Source organism: Budorcas taxicolor, chromosome 2 (genome assembly GCF_023091745.1).
Source record: "Budorcas taxicolor isolate Tak-1 chromosome 2, Takin1.1, whole genome shotgun sequence".
NCBI lineage: Eukaryota > Metazoa > Chordata > Mammalia > Artiodactyla > Bovidae > Budorcas > Budorcas taxicolor.
In genome coordinates, this window is record NC_068911.1 from 99958122 (window position 1) to 99975767 (window position 17646).

Here is a 17646-nt window from a genome sequence, read left to right on the forward strand (position 1 = left end):
CAGGACTTTAAAAACACATCCTTTTCCATGGTTTTATTAAACATCTAGAGACTAAGACTTGCAGGTTTTTTTCTCCAGCCCTACATGTTAGATCTTACTCGTTAAATACCAAACTCACTTAAATACTGAGATCCAACGTACTAAGTTCATTTGGATATTTAATGGAAATATCAAATTCCATGTCTCCCAAAGCTTTTGATACTCTCCTAACAATGTTTTCTCCAATGATGACCATCTTGGTAAATGTGACCCTTTTCACTCAGTTGCCCAAATCAAAACACTGTAGTTACCCTTGACTCCATTCTTTTTCTCAGACTCTTTATTTTAAATTTTTAAATATATTCTGAATTAGACTACTCTTTCTAAAGAACAGCTTGCATCCATATTACTACCAATGCTTTACTTTTCTTTGTAGAATTTAATGCTGCCAAAAAATACTAAATAGTGTTTGCTTGCTTACTGAGTTTTTCCTCCAGTAAAATGTAAATTCCACAAAAACAAAAATTTTATTAGTTTTGTTAACTGCCGTATCTCTAGCATTTGGACGAGTGCCTGACAGAAGTGAGTTATGCCCAATAAATCTTTGTTAAATATATAATTAAATATATGAATACTGAGAGAGTATTTTCTTTTTAGGAGACAGAAGTGACTTTTTTAAGGGCCCTTGTTTTCAAACTGGAAATATTTTAAAGCCATTTTGAAATAAGCCAATATATTTTACCTGTTGAACTCAGTCATTACTGGTTTATATCTTAGAGGGAGAAGTCTGAGTTGGAAGAAATGTGTTTCTATAGCTAAAGAAGTTTCTGTTTGCCACAGTTAGAAAAGTGACTAGGAGAATCAGAAGTTGCCATAGGCCACTCCTCAGTGACTACTGTGAATTATGCATCCCTGGATTGTCGGCTAATTTTAATATTAATTCAATAACCTAAAATTTGAATGAATTGTTCTTTGAGAGTTACCAAAATGACCTTTTGATTTAATTATATTTATACTTTAATTAAATTCAGTATAAATATATTTGATTTTCCTGATTAAAAAAATAATGCATTATTTAACATTATTTTATTTATTAAAATATATTATCATTCTTAAATTTAAAAAATTCAGTAAAGTATCTAAATATATTGCAAACTGTCTCAAGTAAGGTCTTCAGGTAATAGGAGGAATACTTCCTTGGTCTGATAGATTGGCTCTTTATTAAGAAACAGGGATACTGTGAGAGCTACTAATCTACAAAATGAGAAGCTCTTTTTTTTATGCATGGTATGTTAATTGGCTTTAACTGTTTTTTTTGAAAATGATCCTTATTCCTATAAAACAGCGTATTCCATTGCTTCTCATTCATCTTCAGATTGAAATATCCTCTTCATGAAGATATAGGTATTTCACTAATAATATCCAGATAACAAAAAGGTTATATTGTTTTAGTCTATAATTCAGCTTGATTGGTAGTTTACCTGAGTGAGTTTTGGCAATGTCCAAGACAGGATTGCACTGGCCTAACATGCCAACAACAAACACATCATCATTTCTTAAAACTGACTCTACTTTTTTTCCCCAGTTTCACCCTGTAACCCAAATAGCAAATCTCCACATCCTCCTTTCACATCCATCCTTCCACATCCTATTATCTACATAAAACAGTCACTACAATTTAAAACTTCTACTTTATCACACCATACTGTCTCTACTTAAGAAAAAAATACCATGCATTTTAGGTTCTTATGACCTATTTCCTGAGAAATTGGAAGAGTATTTCTCTGTTCAGGAATCCAGCTGCTATACCTGTGTTTACACGATTTTTTTTTTTTAGGAATAATCTTGGGTTACTGCCCTTATAATTAAAAACATAAATACATTTCTTTATAAAATAAAAATTAAAAATACAATAAATAAAGCATTTTCATCCAATCAGATGATAGTTTAGCCTGTGTGAAATCTAGTGTGCTCCTAAACCTCTGAGGATTCTTAAGGCCTTACATCTCTCCATTGGACACTGCTTCCAACAGGAATCTTGGCACAAATAATCATTCTGTCTTTCTATACTGCATCAATCTAAAAGGATACAGAAATGCTTTTTGCATTTACCTACAGAAATAGATGGGGAAACTGTGGAAACAGTGTCAGACTTTATTTTTGGGGGCTCCAAAATTACTGCAGATGGTGATTGCAGCCATGAAATTAAAGGCGATTACTCCTTGGAAGGAAAGTTATGACCAACCTAGATAGCATATTCAAAAGCAGAGACATTACTTTGTCGACTAAGGTCCGTCTAGTCAAGGCTATGGTTTTTCCAGTAGTCCTGTATGGATGTGAGAGTTGGACTGTGAAAAAAGCTGAGCGCCGAAGAATTGATGCTTTTGAACTGTGGTGTTGGAGATGACTCTTGAGAGTCCCTTGGACTGCAAGGAAATCCAACCAGTCCATCCTAAAGGAGATCAGTCCTGGATGTTCATTGGAAGGAATGATGCTGAAGCTGAAACTTATTGAAGTTTGGCCACCTCATGCAAAGAGTTGACTCATTGGAAAAGACCCTGATGCTGGGAGGGATTAGGGGCAGGAGGAGAAGGGGACAACAGAGGATGAGATGGCTGGATGGCATCACCAACTCAATGGACATGAGTTTGGGTAAACTCCAGGACTTGGTGATGGACAGGGAGGCCTGGCGTGCTGCAATTCATGGGGTCAGAGTCAGACACAACTGAGTGACTGAAGTGAACTGAACTGAATGCCTTTACAACCTCATTCTGCAATACTACACCAAGGCAATGTAAAACAAGACTTTTACAAATTCCCTTCCCATCTGATATGAGTTTTGTTACACCACTTTAAAAGTAAAAACAAGTTTAAAAAGCTAAATGGGAATTGCATCTATCCCACTATATTTTGCTTATCCATATTGTATTCCATGTGTCTTTTCCCAAATGCACCCCAAATTAAAAGTAAGTTTATCAACTTGACATTAAATGCCCAGTGCAGTGTTTCCTCAACCTACTTTCTCATCTACTACAAGGCCTATGTGAGTTTGAACCTAATTCTTTTTACTTAGTAGCTTTGTGATCCTAAGTAATTTACTTAAACCTTAAATATACTTATTTTCTTATCTATAAAATATAAAAAATATTAACACCTGATTTTCAGAAATATTGTGAGCATACAATAAATGAGTAAATCTGAAACATAAAATATAGTGTTTAATTTCTAAAATATGCTCAAAAGGGTTAACTGTTGTTATTATCATGATGAAATACTTTCACCACTAATACATGTTCCACCCTCAGAAACTAAAAACTTAAGTCAGTATTCCAACATATCTTAGTCTTTCCCACATCTTTGCTTTTGTCCAAGCTTTTTGTTTCACCAGATTTCCTTTTTTTCTTCTTTTTTTGTAAAAAAAAAATTCTCCACACATTCAATTTCTGTTCATCCATTAATGCACAGATGAAATAAAATGTTATCATCATTAAGGAACTTCTAACTCTAACAGATAAATCTTCATACACTTGGGCTGCTATAACAAAATACCGCAGACTGGGTAACTTACAAGAAATTTATTTCTCACAGTTCTAGTGGCTGGAAGTCTGAGATCAGGGCACCAGCACGGTCTGGTGAGTGCTGTCTTCTGGGATACAGACTTGTCCTATCTTGCAGAAGGCCCAAGAGATCTCTCTAGAGCCTCTATTATAATGCAGTAATCCCATTCATATGGGTTCCTCCTTCATCATGTGAGCAGTGTCCAATCCTCATCAAAACTGTCATCTTAAGGGGTTAGGACTTCAACATATGAATTTAGGGGAAACAAACATTCAACCATAGGAAGATATATCTAACCATTCTTTGGAATTCAGTGTTACTATACAAGTTTGATGAAAGGTACCAAACCTGACTTCAAAAATATAGATATTTATACTTAATCACACTTATTTTTTCTATTAGATCATATCTTTCTTGAAGACAGATGATATAGACATTTATGCTTAATTATACTAATTTTACTTAATTTTTCTATTAGATTATATACTTTTTGAAGTCAGATTATTCTGCTTCATATACTGGTTGAAATGCCTTACATCCATAAATTCTAAAAAATAAAATAAAAAATACAATAAATAAAACATTTTCATCCAGTAAAATAGTAGCTTAGCATAAATGCATTATGACAATAAAAGGTAGTGCTAAGATAACTTATAGTATAATTGCAGTAATTGCATTTTCTTGCTTGGACCAATACTGTTTTTAGTGCCTTTTAATGTTTCCATTTTTGATTCATGTTTTAATTTTCCTTCTGTAAAATGTGATAAGATAGTTTCTTCTGACATATGGCACTGCTGCTGCTACTGCTAAGTCGCTTCAGTCGTGTCCGACTCTGTGCGACCCCATAGACAGCAGCCCACCAGGCTCCCCCATCCGTGGGATTCTCCAAGCAATAACACTGGAGTGGGTTGCCATTTCCTTCTCCAATGCATGAAAATGAAAAGTGAAAGAGAAGTCGCTCAGTCGTGTCCGACTCTTAGCGATCCCATGGACTGCAGCCCACCATGCTCCTTCGTCCATGGGATTTTCCAGGCAAGAGCACTGGAGTGGGCTGCTAGTGTATACTTATTCTAAATATCATTCATTTCAGTCAAGAGATTTTTCCATTAATACAATAGTTAAGGAAAAGAGAGAAACAAATTTGAGCCATATATGTTTTGGAAATTAAAATATTTCAACCCTATATCTTTTTCTCTACTTGGATGGTTAATTTTATCCACATTTTTAGTTTGGCTTAGTTGACTTTGATCTATAATTTATTATGCTATTTGAATAATACTTTTCTATCTTTTTTTTAAACTATATAATTTCCTCCTGGTATTTCATATTCAACTTTTTCTGTTCATTGCATAATTTTAGAAGGTTTCTTTTTTAATTAGGTGTCTTTATGTAGATTGTTCTTCATTTTGTTGCATATAGCTACAGTTTATGTCCTATGAAAAGTGAAAGTGTTGGTTGCTAAGTCATGTCTGACCATGAGACCCTGTGTACTGTAGCCCTCCAGGATCCTCTGTCCATGGAATTCTCCAGGCAAGAATACCAGAGCAAGTTGCCATTTCCTTCACCAGAGTTCTTCCCAACCCAGGGATCAAACCCTGGTCTCCTGCCTTGCAGGCAGATTCTTTACCTTCTGAGCTAGCAGGGTTCCATGAAGCTTTGCAGAGTTTTCTATTACAAGTTGTTAGCATTCTTCTCATTTCTCATTTCATCTTATTTTTAAAGCCTTTATATAGTTTCTATATGATAAATTAAATTTTTAAAATTCTTCTTTAAATTATTTGAACTTTGTAAAGATTAAAAACCATTTCATAGGGCTAAATGGATTACAATTTTCCCTTTTCTCACACTTTAGTCCCACTAGCTTAATCTGATATACTTTACATGGAATTTATTATTTACCCTTTTATTCAGTTGAACCTCGGATTCTTTGTTCTTTCATCTTTAACACAGTAAATGTTGAGAGATATCTACCCAGTTTCATTCACAGAAGGTAACTGCTCACATTATAGAATTAGGTAAGGGAAATCTCAAACACTATAACTGGATAATGCTTATTATTATATATGCATATGTATACATTGTTATAAATATTTATTATGTTTGTCTTTATTTTTAAGTACCAGTATCCATAATTCCAATTACTTAAAATGAAACCAGCTGAATTAATGTTTTAGAATCAAAGGGAAAAATTAATTAGAATTAAAAGGAAGTTTAAATGAAACATTAAAAAATGTTTCATTTCCCTGTGAAAGCATATGTTTAGCATCAGATATATGTCAAATACTATCATCATAAGTATATATATAAATCTTTATTATATTCTTGACCATGAGAAGAGAAGGGTATGTTTGTAAGAATGTGGTTATCAGTTCAGTTCAGTTGCTCAGTCATGTCTGACTCTTTGAGACCCTATGAATCGCAGTACACCAGGCCTCCCTATCCATCACCAAGTCCTGGAGTTTACCCAAACTCATGTCCATTGAGTTGGTGATGCCATCCAGCCATCTCATCCTCTGTTGTCCCCTTCTCCTCCTGCCCCCAATCCCTCCCAGCATCAGGGTCTTTTCCAATGAGTCAACTCTTTGCATGAGGTGGCCAAAGTATTGACGTTTCAGCTTCAGCATCATTCCTTCCAATGAACATCCAGGACTGATCTCCTTTAGGATGGACTGGTTGGATCTCCTTGCAGTCCAAGGGACTCTCAAGACTTCTCCAATACCACAGTTCAAAAGCATCAATTCTTTGGTGCTCAAGCTTTCTTCACAGTTCAACTCTCACATCCATTCATGACCACTAGAAAAGCCATAGCCTTGACTAGACGGATCTTTGTTGACAAAGTAATGTCTCTGCTTTTGAATATGCTATCTAGGTTGTTCATAACTTTCCTTCCATGGAGTCAGCGTCTTTTAATTTCATGGCTGCAATCATCATCTGCAGTAATTTTGGAACCCAAAAAAATAAAGTCTGACACTCTTTCCACTGTTTCCCCATCTGTTTCCCATGAAGTGATGGGACTAGATGGCATGATCTTCGTTTTCTGAATGTTGAGCTTTAAGCCAACTTTTTCACTCTCCTCTTTCACTTTCATCAAGAGGCTTTTTAGTTCCTCTTCACTTTTTGCCATAAGGGTGGTGTCATCTGCATATCTGAGGTTATAGTGTCTTGGAATTTAAAAAGGTATAATTATGAATCTAGTTAAATTAGATTTTTCATGTTTCCAAGTTTCTCTTTTTAATTCACCACTTTCTAATTAGTTTTAAAAAATTATGGCACTGATTAATATACCATGATAGGAAAAAAATCACTTTGTGATTTTATACATGTCTGTAACTGTTTGAGAGAGAAAATATTCTTTTTTTGTGCTATTGACATATAGGAGTCAGTCAAGAGGATGAAGACAGTTTTCTTCCTTCAACATGAATCAGTTGAAAGTATGTGCAGAGATTTTTTTCAACCTAAGTCTTAATCCTCTAAGTTAGAATATTAACTGAGTACTTTCTTGTGTTTCAATCTCTTCTGTTTGGAAGGTTGATATTTATTACTCCTCATTAAATATTGATGTATTAAATCTTTTGGCTTAAGTCATTTGATGTGTTTTCCAACTGTTCCTTTTGGGAAATGGTTTACTGACTCCAAGTGTGGTATCTGATTAAAGCGTCACATTCATTCTGGTCAGTCTGTTATCTTCATCACCCAACCTAATGATAGTTTTCAACTTGCCAGTGGAAACACCTGGTAATAATACCCACTAGAGGTCTATGCAGTTCAGGTAGAGATAGATAACTTTCCAGGCTTATGCCAGCTTTCATCAGGAAGTATAAAATAAAAGACATTTCCTTAGCCCATGATGATATTTGTGGGTTCTTATTGTTCAGTAATTTTCCCCGCTTCCATATCAGGCCTTATGTTTTATTTGTCTAAAGAGGAAAACCATAGATAATATTTAGCAAAAACACATGAGTATCCCTTCACTAAAGCACATCACAACTAATATAAGTATCCTTTCTCCAGTATGTCATTTGAATTTTTAAAGTTACCATTATTGTATCAAACCACATCAGTTTACAAAACATCTGACTTTCTCTTTATTGGTGTTCTGTTTATCTGAGGCTTTAAAATCAGTGGTTGATACATTTTGCATTAAGATAAGCAACTGATTCATTCAAAAAGCAGCCACAAAATGTAATAGATTGATTAGTTGTGTCAACTAAGCATTGCCTGTATTGACCATTGATTCATTTTTATATCAGTGTCTCAAGAGAAACTCAGTGTTCCTTCATATTCCAACCTCTCTCCAAAAAACGTCAATGACATACTTAAATTTGCTGACTAGTAGCCAGTTTGGAAATTGTTGTCTACATCTTGGCAATGTTAGTTGATTTTCGAATGAGAGGCTATTTCAAAAAAGGTCATTTCAGTTGTCAAATGAAGACATTAAGCATTAACATTAGTGTTGGTGCATCTTTGCTAACCAAATTATTTTGTAACATTGCACAGAATATTTCTAAATAATTTTACTATGTAAGCATTCCATGTGTCTATTGACTAATTCAGAATTTGTAGTGAATGATGAATAGGTTCCAGACTTTTTATAAATGCTAGAGATATAGCAGCAGAAATAGAAAAATAATGCACCAGAGAAAGAAATCTGATATATACAATGTTTGGTAGTGATAAGTGAAAAATAAACTTGGGGATGTCTATAGAGAGTGTAAAAAGTTGTAGTTTTTTTTTTTTTTTTTACAAGGTAAAGTGGTAAAAAGAAGTCCTAACCAGAAAGGTGCCATCTAAATAACGCCCAGAAAGGACGTCAGCATGTCATGTCAGCCATTCCAATATATGATGATTATTCTAGAAAGAATAGCTCTGGGATGCCATCCAGAATCTTGTTCAATGGGCAGTAAGAAAGTCGGTTTGTGTTAAGTAAGAGTGAGAGAGTAGCAAAGAGATGAAGGAAATGAGGGGAAATCCTAATGATAAGACACATCACATAGGGCTTATAGGCCATTATAAGGCTTTGACTTTGACTTTGATTGAAATGGAAACCCTCTGAGGAACTGGGCAGAAAAGTTACTTGATCTACCTTTACATTTTAAAGACAAAGTTGGCTATTGTATTGAAGAAGACTCAGAAGGAGGAGGGCATAGAGGAAAGCAGAGAAACCATTGGAATTGTGATGATCTGGTTGAGAGGTGTTGGCAGCTTGGGGCAGGATGTTAGTAGTAGTCACTGAGAAGTAGTGGGCTTCCTGATAGGTTTGACGTCAGAGTCCAAGATATTTGTTGACACACTGGAGGTAAGGCAGAGAAAAAAAGAGGAGTTGAAAATTCCCCCTATTCCCTATATAAAACAAAAGCTACTCTGAATGGAGTTAAACTTTCAACAGTGATTTTTTTATGGAATTTTACTCTTCAGTTCAGTCACTCAGTTGTGTCCAACTCTTTGCAACACCATGGACTGCAGCACGCCAGGCCTCCCTGTCCATCACCAACTCCTGGAGTTTACTCAAACTCACGTCCATTGAGTTGGTGTGGCCATCCAACCATTTCCTCCTCTGCCGTCCCCTTCTCCTCCAGCCTTCAATTTTTCCCAGCATCAGGGTCTTTCCAAATGAGTCATTTCTTCACATAAGGTGACCACAGTATTAGAGTTTCAGCTTCAGCATCAGTCCTTCCAGTGAATATTCAGGACTGCTTTCCTTTAGGATGGACTGGTTGGATCTCCTTGCAGTCCAAGCAATTTTACTATTCACTTTATATATATACATACATACATATATATGTATATATATAAAAATTGAGATTCTTTTAAATTCAAATTTACCTAAAAATTATGAGTCTTACCTAGCACAAGCAAAGATATATTCTAAAAACTGGTGTAGAACAAATTTCTTTTACCACAAGATCTTATTTTCCTGACTATAGAGAAGGAATGTGGAAGGAAGTGGTGCAGTGACCATAATCTAGTTATTAAGGAAATGTGTGATTGTTTAGCTCCCGGGGTCAGTCAAAGAGTGAGTGAGGTTGAGGTCACAGGAGGCTGTGAGCTTTACATATTTTACTTTAGAGAATCTATTTTTGACCTCATGCATCCACCTCAAAAAAGTGGCTCTTGCTCACAAAGCAAGTCTGCAACATTGTATAGATGGGTCAATCTAGATCCATATCATTCCTAAGAAAAGCTCTCATAATGTTTCCTCTATTTGCCAGCATTGAAAGCAAATTACATTATCCTCAGATTTAAAGAACACATTATGACTAAGAAAATCAGGAATACAAATGCTCAGTGGACTGTGTTGTCCTTGAAGAAGTAAAATGGTTTCTGAAGCATGTATGGGTTACTAATAAAAACTTTTTTAAACTTTTTTTTTTTAATTTTTAAAGATAAATTAAAAAGATAGAACTGACTTTTAATGAGTAATACAAATTTATCTTAAAAATGTGACTTTTACCCAACTCACTTTCCTCTTTCTGTCTTATTCCAGAACCTACAGATAAACCACCTTTGCTATTAATTGCAAATTCTGAAACAATTGAGATTTTCTATCTTAATGGAAGTAAGATGGCAACCCTGAGCTCAATAAATGGAAATGAAATTCATACACTGGATTTTATTTACAATGAAGATACGATTTGTTGGATTGAATCAAGAGAATCTTCAAATCAGCTCAAGTGTATTCAGATAACAAAAACAGGAAGATTAACAGATGAATGGACGATCAGTATTCTTCAGTCCTTCCACAGTGAGTTTCAAATTATCTTATATGCCATCCTTTAAGGATTTTATTTACAGACCAGCTGACAGGATTCTTAGATTTCTCAGAATAGCTACTGGCTTCTAGAAAACTATCTATGTAAATATGAATGCACTTAAATAAGTGTATCCCCTGCATGTTTTGCACATACACACATAAACATAGAATTGCACTGTTACATAAGCAATACATTGAAGGGTCAATTTTAATTATTTCTTTAATGCTTATTACAGTATCACCTACATGAGAACTGTGACTTTTCACTGAATGGTAATTTACAATGTGTGATAGTGAAGGTTGAGATTAAAAAAAAAAAAATAAGACACAGTTAATAATAAGCTCATCAACTGTAGTATTTGTTAAAATACCTTGAAACTATTAACTTTATGCTAATTGGTAACAACTACCTGTGTTTGTTGACTTTTTTCTTAGTAAATCAGAGTTTTTTTGCGTCTTCTTCCAAGAGTAATTTGTAATTTGTGATTCACTTGATTTCTCATGTTGGATATTCACAAACTAGTACCTGTCCTTTTCTTTCTGTATTTCACATTGTCACACACACACACACACACACATTGTCTCTCTTTTTCTTACTCTTCTGCTCTCCCCCATCCCCACACACATGAGAGTATAAAAATGTATTTGTGCTTGCCTGGGAAACCGTATACATAAGAATTTCAAGATGCGTCCATTCATTTTATGATGTACACTCATTCTTACAAATTATACTAACATAAAAATTGAAGTGTGTGCTATGTGTGCATGCTAAGTCTCTTTGGTTTCTGACTCTGTGTGACCCTCTGGACTGTAGCCCACCAGGCTTCACTGTTCTTGGGACTCTCCAGGAAAGAGGAGGTTGTCATGCCCTTCTCCAGGGGATCTTCCTGACCCAGGGATTGAACCCATGTCTCCTGTATCGTAGGCAGAATCTTCACTGATGAGCCAACAGTTGGTAGAGAAATGAAAATGTACAATCAAGTTAAGGAGGAAAAGAAAAAGAGTACTGTGGTAGAGTAAATGCAGTTTTCAATATAGAACATTTGGTTTCTGAATTCAATAATCTTATTAAAGTTTATGATATATAATTAAAGGGATTAGTAATTGATCCTTAGTAAATGTAGGAAAATGTACTGTGTAATGTTTGATAATTATTATTAGATTAAATAAAAGCAGTGGCAAAGATTGTAAGAAAAATGACATATGAAGTGAACAGAAGTAAATGTTTAACTAATAGAATATAGCATTTTGAAGACTGTCTTAACATAGATAGAACAATTGGTAAGGCTGTTTATTGTGACAGAGGACCAAAAATGTCTAGTGTAATCAATGGGCACTGACTCTTGTGAAGATTCTATGGAGAGATGATAATTCATAATAAACAGTAAATAAGTAGTGATAGTAGCACAAGAAATTGTTCTATGTGATATGGGTATTTCAGACATTGGCTTAGCCAGTAGTTTGGAATCATTTGAACAAAAGACCCTGATTTTTGCCATGCTAGTGATTACCTCAACTAATCCAAATGTATTTGTTCATAGCAAATGGAGTACTGGCAATCAAATGACTAAAATCTTCACTTAAGTTGTTAGATGAAATTATTTTCCAAGTGTACTTGAGTCAGTTCAGTTCAGTCGCTCAGTCGTGTCTGACTCCTTGTGACCCCATGAATCGCAGAATGCCAGGCCTTCCTGTCCATCACCAAGTCCTGGAGTTTACACAAACTCATGTCCATCGAGTCGGTGATGCCATCCAGCCATCTCATCCTCTGTCGTCCCCTTCTCCTCCTGCCCTCAATCCATCCTAGCATCAGGGTCTTTTCCAATGAGTGAACACTTTGCATGAGGTGGCCAAAGTTTTGGAGTTTCAGCTTCAGCATCAGTGCTTCCAATGAACACCCAGGACTAATCTCCTTTAGGATAGATAGGTTGGATCTCCTTGCAGTCCAAGGGACTCCCAAAAGGCTTCTCCAACACCACAGTTCAAAAGCATCAATTCTTTTGTGCTCAGCTTTCATTACAGTCTAACTCTCTCATCCATACTTCACCACTAGAAAAATGGTAGCCTTGACTAGATGGACCTTTGCTGCCAAAGTATAGTGTCTCTGCTTTACAATATGTTATCTAGGTTGGTCATAACTTTCCTTCCAAGGAGTAAGCATCTTTTAATTTCATGGCTGCAATCACCATCTGCAGTGATTTTGGAGCCCCCCAAAATAAAGTCTAATATTGTTTCCACTGTTTCCCAATCTATTTCCCATGAAATGATGGGGCCAGATGCCATGATCTTCGTTTTCTGAATGTTGAGCTTTAGGCCAACTTTTTCACTCTCTTCTTTCACTTTCATCAAGAGGCTCTTTAGTTCTTCACTTTCTGCCATAAGGATGGTGTCATCTGCGTATCTGAGGTTTTTGATATTTCTCCTGGCAGTCTTGATTCCAGCTTGTGCTTCTTCCAGCCCAGCATTTCTCATGATGTACTCTGCATATAAGTTAAATAAGCAGGGTGACAATATACAGCCTTGATGTACTCCTTTTCCTATTTGGAACCAGTCTATTGTTCCATGCCCAGTTCTAACTGTTGCTTCCTGACCTGTATATAGGTTTCTCAAGAGGCAGGTCAGGTGGTCTGGTGTTCCTATCTGTTTCAGAATTTTCCACAGTTTATTGTGATCCACACAGTCAAAGGCTTTGGCATAGTCAATAAAGCAGAAATAGATGTTTTTCTGGAACTCTCTTGCTTTTTCCATGATCCAGTGGATGTTGGCAATTTGATCTCTGGTTCCTCTGCCTTTTCTAAAACCAGCTTGAACATCAGGAAGTTCATGGTTCACATGTTGCTGAAGCCTGGCTTGGAGAATTTTAAGCATTACTTTACTACCGTGTGAGATGAGTACAATTGTGTGGTAGTTTGAGCGTTCTTTGGCATTGCCTTTCTTTGGGATTGGAATGAAAACTGACCTTTTCCAGTCCAGTGGCCACTGCTGAGTGTTCCAGATTTGCTGACATATTGAGTGCAGCACTTTCACAGCATCATCTTTCAGAATTTGAAATAGTTCAACTGGAATTCCATCATCTCCACTAGCTTTTTTCGTAATGATGCTTCCTAAGGCACACTTGACTTCACATTCCAGGATGTCTGGTTCTAGGCAAGTGATCACACCATCATGATTATCTGGGTCATGAAGATCTGTTTTGTACAGTGCTTCTGTGTATTCTTGCCACCTCTTCTTAATATCTTCTGCTTCTGATGGATCCATACCATTTCTGTCCTTTATCGAACCCATCTTTGCTTGAAATGTTCCCTTGGTGTCTCTAATTTTCTTGAATAGATCTCTAGTCTTTCCCATTCTGTTGTTTTCCTCTATTTCTTTGCATTGATGGCTGAGGAAGTCTTTCTTATCTCTCCTTTCTATTCCTTGGAACTCTGCATTCAGATGCTTATATCTTTCCCTTTCTCCTTTGCTTTTCACTTCTCTTCTTTTCACACCTATTTGTAAGGCCTCCTCAGACAGCCATTTTGCTTTTTTGCATTTCTTTTCCATGGGGATGTTCTTGATCCCTGTCTCCTGTACAGTGTTCTGAACCTCTGTCCATAGTTAATCAGGCACTCTATCTATCAGATCTGGGCCTTAAATCTATTTCTCACTTCCACTTTATAATCATAAGGGATTTGATTTAGGTCATACCTGAATGGTCTAGTGGTATTCCCTACTTTCTTCAATTTGAGTCTGAATTTGGCAATAAGGAGTTCATGATCTGAGCCACAGTGAGCTCCCAGTCTTGTTTTTGCTGAATGTACTTAATTAACTTCTTTTCTACATTTAATATGCCCTAATCATAGGAGTTGGTAAAGGCAATGGCACCCCACTCCAGTACTCTTGCCTGGAAAATCCCATGGACAGAGGAGCCTGGTAGCTGCAGTCCATGGGGTCGCTAAGAGTCAGACACGACTGAACGACTTCACTTTCACTTTTCACTTTCATGCATTGGAGATGGACATGGCAACCCTCTCTAGTGTTGTTGCCTGGAGAAATCCAGGCATGGGGGAGCCTGGTGGGCTACTGTCGATGGGGTTGCACAGAGTTGGACATGACTGAAGTGAATTGGCATCAGCAGCAGCAACAATAATAGGAGTGATCCTTTCTTTAATATGTATTTTCCAGTCAACCTTAATAGTACGTCTCAAATTGGTCAAGCAATCATACATTAGAATATTTGTAGAAAATAATTAATAACTTAGATAGCATGCCATTTATAGATAATTCTTGGCAAATTAGGAAAAATTAGAGATTGATTTTGTTAGGCAGTTCACTAAACTGATGAAAAGAATATTCATTTTGAACTATAGAAAATAAATGCAATGGAAATATTTTAATTAGAATAAATAACTGTTAATGAAGTCAGATTTAAGCCATGCAGTCATTCACTTTAGAAAAGCGTGACTAAATATGTGGAAGTAAGTCATGGGACAGAAGTGTGATCAGGACCAGGCTCTTTAGTCATTGCTTGTAAGGTGTGTATTTTATCAGCATGTCACAGAACAGTTTCCAGTGGATGTAATGGGCTCTGCATTCATCATAACAGTTTGTGAGTTGATAATGAAGTTTGAGTATTCTTTGCATATATAATTACATAAAAATCTTTCACCACATAATCAAAAATAATGACCTGTTGGGAGTATGCCTGAATACTTGTCACTATCCACTGTTTCACAGATTCTGTTTAGGTTCTCCTCCCTCATTATCTTTAGATACTTTTCTCTGAATTTACCTCAAGAAAATATTCTTTTCTAAATAAAATAAAAAATTTTATTTTTCAAAAGAAAACTGTGAGGTGAGTCAGAAAGTTCATTGGTAGATGCTAGGGGCCTGGTGGGGGCAGGGGAATAGAGAGTTAGTGTTCAATGGGGGCAGGGTTTCGGTTTAGGAAAGTGAAAAATTTGGGAGATGGATGATGGTGAGAGTTGCACAACAGTGTGAATGTAGTTAGTGCCGCTGAGCTGTACAGTTAACTATGGTATGGTTAAAATAGTATGTTTTCTATTATGTGAGTTTTACCCCAATAAAAAAGTTAAGAGGAAGGATTACTATGGGGAGAAAAGCATTACAGGTCAAACCCACTTGAGTTTAAAAATTAAATAGTACTTTAGTACACAGTCTATTTCAATATAAAAATTTTATTGCACATGTCATCTCACTGAATACCCACCATATCTCTGTGGAAGGTTCAGGACAGATATTCTCTTCTTGTTTTATAATATACACAGTTTTAACTACAAGACTCAGATATATTAAGCAATATTGAATGTCTAAAAAGAAGGCAGAAATAGGACATCTAAATCCTGTGTTCTTGCTTCTACATTAAGAAAGGTAAATATGGGTCACTTCAAAGAATTTCCCAGGTCTACCATAAATAATAATATCTACTTTCCTCATAGTTCAATCAGTAAAGAATCTGTCTGTGATCAGGAGACCTGGGTTCAATTCCTGGGTTGAGAAGATCCCCTACAGAAGGAGATGGCAACCCACTTTAGTAGAATTCTGGAGTATGCCAGGAGAATCCCACAGACAGAGGAGCCTGGCAGGCTACAGTCCATGCGGTTGCAAGAGTCAGACGTGACTTAGTGACTAAACCACCACCACCAAACTTAAATGTGCTAAATGACTATATGCGATGGGGAGGCATTGCTATATTCCTCATGCTTAAGGGGAAATTGACATTCTGAATTGGGTCAGACTTCTTAACCTTTGCTACACATACTGCCCAATGGCCACAATTTTTAGTTTTCATTTTAGACAGCCAAAATAGTCAGATACACTAACATTAGAAACAGTGGCTCACAAAGGCAGTCGGAGAGAGAGAGATAAGAATCTTAGAAGAAAGTAAACAAGATGAATGGTACAAGGCCCAACTTTTTCAGCCCAAACAAATTATTCTCAATATTAAAGAGAGGCCTACCTTTAATATTGAGAATCATGCCTATGCAATATTGTGAGAGAATGAGGAACTGATAATAATATGCTGAATAAATTATATTGACAAAGGAACATTGGGAAAAATGCTAGAAATTGTATTTCAACTTTAATTTATTCTTCTTTTTAAAGGTGCCTAATATTTATTAGCTAGTATTTTTGCCTGAAAGTTGCAAAATACTAGATTTTGAAGAAAAGTTTGTAATTAAGTGTTCTATAAGCCAAATGTGTTCTCTAGGAATGCATGCAAAGCACATTTACAGCAACAAGCTATTTCCCCCAGAGTACTGTAGTATGGACATAGAATCACCTAACAGTGGTAATGTGCAGCTATTTCCTCAGGACAAAGTACACAAATATGATTGAGGCAGATAAGAATATTTTCTGCATGTATCTCTTAGATGATTGAGAACTAGTTGTTCTCTTCCAGATATATAGTTGACACTTTCATTCTATTTTTGTATATATTCAATATTCTGCAAAACTTGAGTATCACTATTCTACTATAGACTTTACCAGGTTATCTTCATCCATTCATGTGTTCCGCTATCTAGCAAACAGCATGCTGGATAAAAAGCAAATAGATTGTTTATTCTTCATACACTTTGCTTCTGGATTAACCCCAATTCACTGACCTATCTTCCTTTTATTTGTTCTGTTTCAATATCAACCTTAGCTCATTTTCTATTTGAAGCTCTATCTAGATCCTTTGTTGGATAATTTTTGGATTCTAATACTTTGCTTATGTCTTTTCTCAATATTTACTTCTTTTTATTCAGGTACCAATTATCTAGATAATCACATAATATTAATAAATGATATTTACTGAATTTTATTTTATACATTAACAGTTATACATATGTATTTCTCTATCATCACAAAGATTATATGATATGCATGCTGTATAAAATAGTTAATAGATAATACAATGAGGTTAAATAAATGAAATAATTTTTAAGCTAATAAGAAACTTGACCTCTTAATCTCAATAGTTACTAAATAATGGCCTTTCTTAATTATGAAATATTCCCTATTTGCTTCTACCCAGCCTAGGAATTGCATAACCTTTAGTGCTTCACTCACCATCAAGTTATGACTAGAGGAAAATGACAAGGCTGTGTCCCTATTGCAGGCGTAGTCTTAGGACAAAATAATCAACCTATAACAGAAATGCTAGACTCACACAGTGTCAGCTCCTAGTGGGTCTACACTTCAGAAGATGATCAGCAGTTGCAGCAACTCCCTAAGATAACACAGTATCATATAATCATGCAATTCTCATAGAAATTTGGCATACTTTATTTACAAATCACATGCTTAAATACTGCATTTTTATGAGCTATCCTCTGCAATTATCTTGCTCTATTTGATGGGTGAAAAGTCAT

At 35.7% G+C, this 17646-nt stretch overlaps 1 protein-coding gene across 1 annotated transcript in view; it reads left to right on the top strand.

Annotated features, from left to right (window-relative positions):
- Positions 1-17646, top strand: part of LRP1B (LDL receptor related protein 1B) — a 1834206-nt gene that overhangs the window by 638330 nt on the left and 1178230 nt on the right. Inside the window, exon 6 of the mRNA XM_052653145.1 lies at positions 10022-10279. Within this exon, the coding sequence (XP_052509105.1) occupies positions 10022-10279 (258 nt within the window). The remainder of the gene's footprint in view (positions 1-10021; positions 10280-17646) is intronic.